At 40.5% G+C, this 9,462-nt stretch overlaps 1 protein-coding gene across 1 annotated transcript in view; it reads right to left on the reverse strand.

Moving 5' to 3' along the window:
- Positions 1 to 6,475, reverse strand: part of LOC120774609 — a 20,409-nt gene extending 13,934 nt beyond the window's left edge. The window contains exon 1 of the mRNA XM_040104337.1: positions 6,382 to 6,475. Coding sequence (XP_039960271.1) covers positions 6,382 to 6,475 — 94 coding nt within the window. The remainder of the gene's footprint in view (positions 1 to 6,381) is intronic.
- Between the last annotated feature and the right edge of the window lie 2,987 nt (positions 6,476 to 9,462).

A 9,462-nucleotide genomic window follows, 5' to 3' on the forward strand; every position in this document is an offset into this window, starting at 1 on the left:
TTTGTTAGAGTTTGGTCTAAATATATTCAAGACCTTAGATACCGAAAAGTAGAACATTAGGGCCTATCAGTAAGATGTATTGATAAAATTTGATCTCTTGTTGATATTTCATAAAAATTTTAAGACAATTGCATAAATGCAATCGATGTTATCGATCAAAAAGTGACAGCGGCTTTTGGTCATCGGTGGAAGAATGCATTTTGAACAAAGAGCAAATATTAAATTTTGTTTTAAACTTGGGAAAGTGTTTACTGAAACATTTAAAATAATAAAAAAAGTTCATGGTGATCAGTGCCCATCCCGTAGTAATGTGCATGAGTGGTTTAACCGATTCCAAGAAGGTCGTGAGGACCTCTGTGACGATCAGAAGTCGGTCGTCTTCAGAAGTCAAAAATAAAGACAATGCTGAATTTACGATTCCGAGGATATTGTACACCGAGAGTTCGTCCCACCTGGCCAAACGATTAATGCTGTATTTTACCTTGGTGTTATGAAGCGTCTTTTGTCACGCATTCGTCGTGCTCGACCTTAATACCGTGAGGCAGGGTCCTGGCGCCTGTTGCACGATAATGCGCCGTGTCATCGGTCGGCGCTTGTCACTGATGTTGTTTCAAAAAACTCCATATTAACCATTAATCACTCACCCTACTCACCGGATCTGGCACCCTGTGATTTTTACCTATTTGGAAAACTTCATTTGCCCATGAATGGACACTTTCGGTTTCTACTTTTGAGGGAGCAATCGCTCTCATCAAGAAGAAAATGGCCAACATGGCAGCAAATGAAAGATTTCTTAACTACCCAATATGAAATTGCGGAAAGAGTTGACAAAAAAATAGTCGGAACTAAAAACGTTCAACATGAAAGTCGACCCCAAGCCGAAAGCAACAATCATTTAAACAGAAGTTTTTTCAAAACCCAATCGTTCACATCTGAACAAAATAAATACACGTCATGCGAACTATGTACAGGAGGGTATAAGCTAAAATCTTGCGTAAAGTTTAAAAAATTGAATGTCAATGAAAAGAACAGATCAAAAAGACTCTGTACAAACTGTTAATGTACCACTCACACAATCTTAATAATTGCGAAAGCAAATTCAATTGCGTATATTCCCATAATTCTATGTTGCACCTCAATAACTTTCCCTACACACCTCAAAGTAGCGCTTTTTAAAAAACAAGTAAGGAAGTGCTGAGTTCGGGTGTCACTGAACATTTTATACTCTCGCATGATAAAGTGATAATCGAGATTTCATTATACGTCATTTACATATTTTTCAAATACCGTATTTTTGTAAAGTTTTATTCCGCTATCATCATTGGTTCCTAATGTATATACTCGTATTATACAGAGAAGGCATCAGATGGAATTCAAAATAGCGTTATATTGGAAGAAGGCGTGGTTGTGAACCGATTTCACCCATATTTCGTACATGTCATCAGGGTGTTAAGAAAATATTATATACCGAATTTCATTGAAATCGGTCTAGTAGTTCCTGAGATATGGTTTTTGGTCCATAAGTGGGCGAGGCCACGCCCATTTTCAATTTTTTAAAAAAAAGCCTGGGTGCAGCTTCCTTCTTGCCATTTCTTCCGTAAAATTTAGTGTTTCTGACGTTTTTTGTTAGTCGGTTAACGCACTTTTAGTGATTTTCAACATAACCTTTGTATGGGAGGTGGGCGTGGTTATTATCCGATTTCTTCCATTTTTGAACTGTATATGGAAATGCCTGAAGAAAACGACTCTGTAGAGTTTGGTTGACATAGCTATAGTAGTTTCCGAGATATGTACAAAAAACTTAGTAGGGGGCGGGGCCACGCCCACTTTTCCAAAAACAATTGCGTCCAAATATGCCCCTCCCTAATGCGATCCTTTGTGCCAAATTTCACTTTAATATCTTTATTTATGGCTTAGTTATGACACTTTATAGGTTTTCGGTTTCCGCCATTTTGTGGGCGTGGCAGTGGGCCGATTTTGCCCATCTTCGAACTTAACCTTCTTATGGAGCCAAGGAATACGTGTACCAAGTTTCATCATGATATCTCAATTTTTACTCAAGTTACAGCTTGCACGGACGGACGGACGGACAGACAGACATCCGGATTTCGACTCTACTCGTCGCCCTGATCACTTTGGTATATATAACCCTATATCTGACTCTTTTAGTTTTAGGACTTACAAACAACCGTTATGTGAACAAAACTATAATACTCTCCCTAGCAACTTTGTTGCGAGAGTATAAAAAAAGCCACAGGTTTAGTTGCAACAGCAACACCCGAAACAAAAAATCCCGCAATTTGCCAAGAGACACCATGCTGTTCAAAGGCATTAAAAAGTCAAATGCTACATAGCGAAAATCATAGTAGAGTTACATCGAGAAGTACCGTGCAAACTAAGAGCCTTAATAGACCAAGGATCACAACGATCATTCATAGCGTCTAGGGACAAACTAGGCTACAACTAACAACAAAACAAGCCAACTATGAAATTACGGGAATGGACGGACGAGTGGTATAAAACTCAAACAAAATCTGAAGTCCAGTCATTACCTAATTTCAGCTTAAGTGATCAAGCGGATAAGCGCGTTCAAGCAGAAGCCATAGTCTTATCACAACTTACCAACATGCTTTCAAGCTAACATATAGATAGCAAACATTGGCAAAAGGTTACACACCTAAAGTTAGCAGATCCCAACTGCAACACCCCCGCCCAAATAGACCTCTATTAGGCAGCGATCTTATATCGGAAATTATACTAGAAAGTGTTGAAAAAATTTCGAAAACACTACTGGCGCAAAATATCATTTTCGGATGGGTTCTAAAAGGACAAGTTGCGGAAGAAGTCACAACAATGACAACCCAAGTTAAGGAAACCTCAAACGAGTACCTCAATTCACAATTGAGAAAATTTTGGGAGTTGGAAGAATTTCTCCCCACTTCAATTACAACACCAGAAGATCAGTATTGTGAAGACTTTTACAAAGCCACAAATACTCGATTAGATAATGGTCGGTATGTCGTACGACTACCACTCAAACACCAACTTCCAGACACACTCGCCGGAGGTCACTCTCGCGCCTCTGCAATACAGCAGTATATAAGAATGGAAAAAAATCTACTTAGAAAAGGTGAGCTCAGACAAGATTATGATGGTGTTTTCGAAAAATACCTCCATTTAGACCACACGGAGGAAGTAAGCCCATACGAAAAAATCATAAAAGGCAAATATTACTCATTTTACTTGCCACATCATGCAGTAGTAAAGCCTGACAAAAAAGCAACAAAGGTTAGATTGTGTTCAATGCCTCAAGATCCGCTAGCTCGGGGAATTCCTTAAAAGATATCCTATGGGTCCAGTTACCACACTCCAACCAGATTTAATGCTCCTCATATTAAATTGACGTATATACAAATACGTATTCAATGGGGATGGCGAAAAGATGTATCGCCAAATACTCGTACATAAAGATTACCTAGATTTTCAGCGGATTATTTTCCGAAAATCTGCCAATAGTCCACTACGCGACTTTAAATTGAAAATAGTTACATTTGGCGTAAACTGTGCCCCATATCTAGCCTTTCGTATACTACACGAACTGGCAGAAGACACAAAGTCAGAATTTCCTCTGGCAACACAAGTCTTAAAAACGCAAACGTATGTAGACGATATCCTGTCTGGAAGCCACAGTCTTTCACAAGCATACGAGACCTTATCACAGGTAATAAATGTCCTCAACACCGCAGGGTTGCCATTAAAAAAGATAACAGCTAATCACCCAAATATTTCAAAAAATATTCCAAAGGACCATTTGTTGGATACTAATTTCTTTATATTCGAAATGGAAAGTACAACAAAAACACTATATACTACAGAGTCAATATCCGCATTATCCGCCATAACAAAGAGACAAATTTTATCCTCAGTGGCTAAACTTTGCGACCCCGCAGGATGGCTTTCGCTAATTATGAAACAAGCGATAACTCTGATACAAGAATTATGGCTAGACGGAACAACTAGGTCGGACAAGTGAAATCTCTTCGCTTAGAAAAATGGTCCCAGTTCGCTAATAATTGGAACGATATTTCGCAGATACAAATTTCACGGCGGGTAAACTATTCCCCCGAATACAAAGTCGTGTATCTGCGACGCCTCTGAAATGGCATATTGTGCCACTATATATGTGCGTACACAAAGCGATGTCGCAACTACAAGCCACTTACTAGCGGCAAAAGCAAAAGTTACGCATCTCAAAACGCTAGGTCTCCCACGACTTGAGCTCTGTTGCGCTCTGCTACTAGCAAAACTAGCTTCAATGGTGCAGTTCCACTTAAACATGGCGAAACACAAATTATATTTATGGTCCGATTCCGAGATAGTTCTAGCCTGGTTAGAAAAACCACCACATGATCGCAGAACAAGTGAAATAACGCTAAACAGCACAATCAAAAATGCTCGCATAAATTGCCGTATGTATGCATGTACATATGTAGATAAGTAAATACAGTGTCAACTATATTTACTCTGTTTTACAGTTACTTATTTTGCAGCAATGCACCGTTGCTTGAATTGCTTTTCTTATTGTCTTTGTACTTTTTTGTAACAAAGCACATTGAAAACAAAACCAGAACGCTCTCCGTGAGGAACATAGCTAAGACGAAATGAGACGGTCGACGAGAGTGCAAATCGCGTAGAGAATGTAAGGTTGCAAATGATGCAGAATAGACAAGGGGCGATTGCTTTCAAATCAGCGTTTAACTATAGACAGGATTGTAATTATTTGGACCATTCCCTTTTATTCATTGGTCGAATGAATAGCATTTGCAATTTTTGTAAAGCTAAAAAGTGGGTGAAAGAGGCACCAGGTATGTGTTGTAGCAAGATCCATGTAAAACTAATAGATATAGGTGAGCCTCCGCAAACAATCAAAGCCCTGCTTACAGGCGAGCATCAGTCGTCCTGTCACTTTAAAAAAAATATAAGAAAATACAATGGTTGTTTCGCTATGACTTCGTTTGGTGGTAATGAAGTTAGGGAGGGTAATTTCATGCCAACGTTCAAAATACATGGACAAGTTTACCACGTTATTGGGAGTTTATTGCCAGCGCCGAACACAACACCAAAATTTTTGCAAATATATTTTTCGTCCGAAGAGGAACAATTTTCTTTACGTCAAAGTGCTTCACCAACTCTTCAACGAGACATTTTGAAATCAATTCAAGAAATTCTTCGAGCAAATAATGTGTATGTTAGAAGTTTCAAGACATCTATAGACCGTATGCCCACTAATTCGAATAATTATAAGGTTGTAATCCATGCGGACAAGCGCCCCGCTAATGAACATTATGGCCGCTATAATGCCCCCGTCACAGATGAGGTCGCAGTATTGATGGTTAACGAAAATTCTGGACCTCGTGATATTATTTTACATTCACGTGACAACACTCTCCATAGGGTATCAGAACTTCATATGATCCCTTGCAGTACCCTCTTATATTTTTGAATGGTGAGGACGGTTATTGTATTAATAAACTTGTCCAAACAGTGGGGCGCCTATTCCATAAAAAACAATTTCGTGTATGCAATTTTACGCATATAGAATTATGGTAAGGGAAGATAGCTTTAATGCGATTCATAGGTATGGATATCTCTTCAACCAATACTGTGTGGACATCGCTGCTAAAATGATTACGGAAAGGCTGAATTTTATACGAGGACATCAAAAGACGTTACGTGCAGAAAATTATATGCACCTAAAAGATGCGGTTAACGAAGATCGCAACCCCGAAAATATTGGCCAGTTGGTAATTTTGCCTTCTTCGTTTACTGGCTCACACAAGATGCACTCTTATATGTCCGTCATTATGGTAGACCTGACTTATTTGTAACTTTTACATGTAATGCAGAATGGAGTGATATCAAAAACGAATTGTTTCCAAATCAACGACCATGTGAGCGTCATGACATTGTTTCAAGAATATTATTCCATATCAAACTATATCAACTCATAAATATAATTACGAAAAAAGAAATTTTTGGGAAAGTTAGGTGCCATATGTTTACAGTTGAATGGCAAAAACGGGGTTTGCCTCACGCGCATTTTTTAATTTGGCTAGCAGACAAAGTTCTACCCGATAAAATAAATCGGATTATATCAGCGGAAATAAAAGAAGTAGATCCTTTGCTGTATGATATTGTAACTAAAAATATGATCCACGGTCCATGTGGGTCTAATAACCCATCAGCACCCTGCATGTCGAATGGACGATGCTCAAAAAGATACCCGCGCGAGTTTCTGCAGCATACTCAGACCGTCGAAGATGGATATCCAAAATATAGGCGAAAGTCTCCAGCGGATGGTGGACATACTCATTTACTTGCCTCTGGGTACAAAGTCGACAATCGATGGATTGTTCCATATTACCCCGTTCTTTCCAGGTGTTTCTCCGCCCACATCAATGTAGAGTACTGCCATTCTGTGCAAGCAATTAAATACATTTGTAAATATGTCAACAAAGGCAGCGACGCAGCGACCTTTTCTGTTCAGAACAATAAAGACGAGGTGCAAAATTTTTTGAATGGACGATATCTAAGTACATCGGAGGGTATTTGAAGGTTATTGGGATTTTCGGTTCATGAGCGTTTCCCAACAGTTGTACATTTATCCGTTCACTTAGAAAATGGACAAAGAGTTTACTTCACACCGAATAATGTTGAACACGTGCTACAGCAACCACCACAAACAACTTTGACAGCATTTTTTTCCCTTTGTTCCGTTGATAATTTTGCAAAAACTTTGTTGTATTCTGAAGTACCCACATTCTCCACCTGGACTAATAAAAAATGGCAACTTAGAAAACGTGGACAGAATGTCCTTAATCATCCCGGTATTAAGCGAGATACTGCGTTAGGAAGGGTAATACAATACATCCCAATTACTCAGAGTGCTTCTACCTTAGACTATTGCTGCATCATGTTCGACGACCGACATCTTTCACTGATTTACGGCGAGTAGATGGTCAACTATATTCAACATATCAGGTGGCTTGCCAAGCACGACAATTGCTACAGGACGATAGCCACTGAAAGAATACATTGTTTGATACCACCATTTCTGATAGCGCATGCAAAATGCCAGAGCTTTTTGCGATAGTGCTTATTTATTGCGAAATTTCTGATTCGGAAGGATTATGGAATTTATTCTGCAAAGATTTATGTGCAGATATTTTACATAATATGCGCGAGAGTAGTAATGATCCTGAGATGGAGTTTACTGATGACATTTTTAATACAGGACTAATTTTACTTGAGAATTTAGTTTTCTCTTACGGAGAAAAACACCTAAAGGATTTCGGTTTGCCTGAACCAAATCGAAGTAACTCAAACTTAGACCACATTTGTTACACGCGGGAAACAACGTATAATACCCATGAGCTACAGCAATTTTTACTAGCAAATGAACCAAAGCTAACGTCAGAGCAACGAATAATATACGATAAGATCATTTCAAGTGTGGATAATAATATGGGAAATGTTTTTTTTTTATAGACGCGCCAGGAGGGACAGGCAAAACCTTCGTAACTTCACTAATTTTAGCTAAAGTTCGTGGTGAAGGCAAAATTGCTGTTGCAGTTGCTTCGTCAGGTATTCCTGTTACTCTTCTGTGTGGAGGAAGAACTGCTCATTCTACGTTTAAGCTTTCACTTAGTTTGTTACCGGAACAAAGGTGTAATTGTTCGATCAAGAAAAATAGCCCTATGGCCGAAATACTTCAGAAAGCATCGCTAATAATATGGGACGAGTGCACAATGTCTCATAAGTGTTTCTTCTTCTTAATTGGCGTAGACACCGCTTACGCGATTATAGCCGAGTTAACAACAGCGCGCCAGTCGTTTCTTCTTTTCGCTACGTGGCGCCAATTGATATTCCAAGCGAAGCCAGGTCCTTCTCCACTTGGTCCTTCCAACGGAGTGGAGGTCTTCCTCTTCCTCTGCTTCCCGGCGGGTACTGCGTCGAATACTTTCAGAGCTGGAGTGTTTTCGTCCATCCGGACAACATGACCTAGCCAGCGTAGCCGCTGTCTTTTAATTCGCTGAACTATGTCAATGTCGTCGTATATCTCGTACAGCCCATCGTTCCATCGAATGCGATATTCGCCGTGGCCAACGCGCAAAGGACCATAAATCTTTCGCAGAACTTTTCTCTCGAAAACTCGCAACGTCGACTCATCAGTTGTTGACATCGTCCAAGCCTCTGCACCATATAGCAGGACGGAATTATGAGCGACTTATAGAGTTTGGCTTTTGTTCGTCGAGAGAGGACTTTACTTTTCAATTGCCTACTCAGTCCGAAGTAGCACCTGTTGGCAAGAGCAATCCTGCGTTGGATTTCCAGGCTGACATTGTTGGTGGTGTTAATACTGGTTCCTAAATAGACGAAATTATCTACAACTTCAAAGTTATGACTGTCAACAGTGACGTGAGAGCCAAGTCGCGAGTGCGACGACTGTTTGTTTGATGACAGGAGATATTTCGTCTTGCCCTCGTTCACTGCCAGACCCATTTTCTGTGCTTCCTTGTCCAGCCTGGAGAAAGCAGAACTAACGGCGCGGGTGTTAAGGCCGATGATATCAATATCATCAGCATACGCCAGCAGCTGTACACTCTTATAAAAGATGGTACCTTCTCTATTTAGTTTTGCAGCTGGAACTATTTTCTCCAGAAGCAGGTTGAAGAAGTCGCACGATAGGGAGTCGCCTTGTCTGAAACCTCGTTTGGTATCGAACGGCTCGGAGAGGTCCTTCCCGATCCTGACGGAGCTTTTCGTGTTGCTCAACGTCAGTTTACACAGCCGTATTAGTTTTGCGGGGATACCATATTCAGACATCGCGGCATAAAGGCAGCTCCTTTTCGTGCTGTCAAAAGCAGCTTTGAAATCAACGAAGAGGTGGTGTGTGTCGATTCTCCTTTCACGGGTCTTTTCCAAGATTTGGCGCATGGTGAAAATCTGGTCGGTTGTTGATTTTCCAGGTCTAAAGCCACACCGATAAGGTCCAATCAGTTTGTTGACGGTGGGCTTTAATCTTTCACACAATACGCTCGATAGAACCTTATATGCGATGTTGAGGAGGCTAATCCACGGTAGTTGGCGCAGATTGTGGGGTCTCCTTTTTTATGGATTGGGCATAGCACACTTAAATTCCAATCGTTGGGCATGCTTTCGTCCGACCATATTTTACAAAGAAGCTGATGCATGCTCCTTATCAGTTCTTCGCCGCCGTGTTTGAATAGCTCGGCCGGTAATCCATCGGCCCCCGCCGCTTTGTTGTTCTTCAGGCGGGTAATTGCTATTCGAACTTCTTCATGGTCGGGCAATGGAACGTCTGCTTCCATCGTCATCGATTGGGGAATCGGGTTCTCCTTCTCCTGGTGTTGTGTATTCACTGCCATTCAGCAGGCTGGA

Source organism: Bactrocera tryoni, chromosome 4 (genome assembly GCF_016617805.1).
Source record: "Bactrocera tryoni isolate S06 chromosome 4, CSIRO_BtryS06_freeze2, whole genome shotgun sequence".
Taxonomy (NCBI): Eukaryota; Metazoa; Arthropoda; class Insecta; order Diptera; family Tephritidae; genus Bactrocera; species Bactrocera tryoni.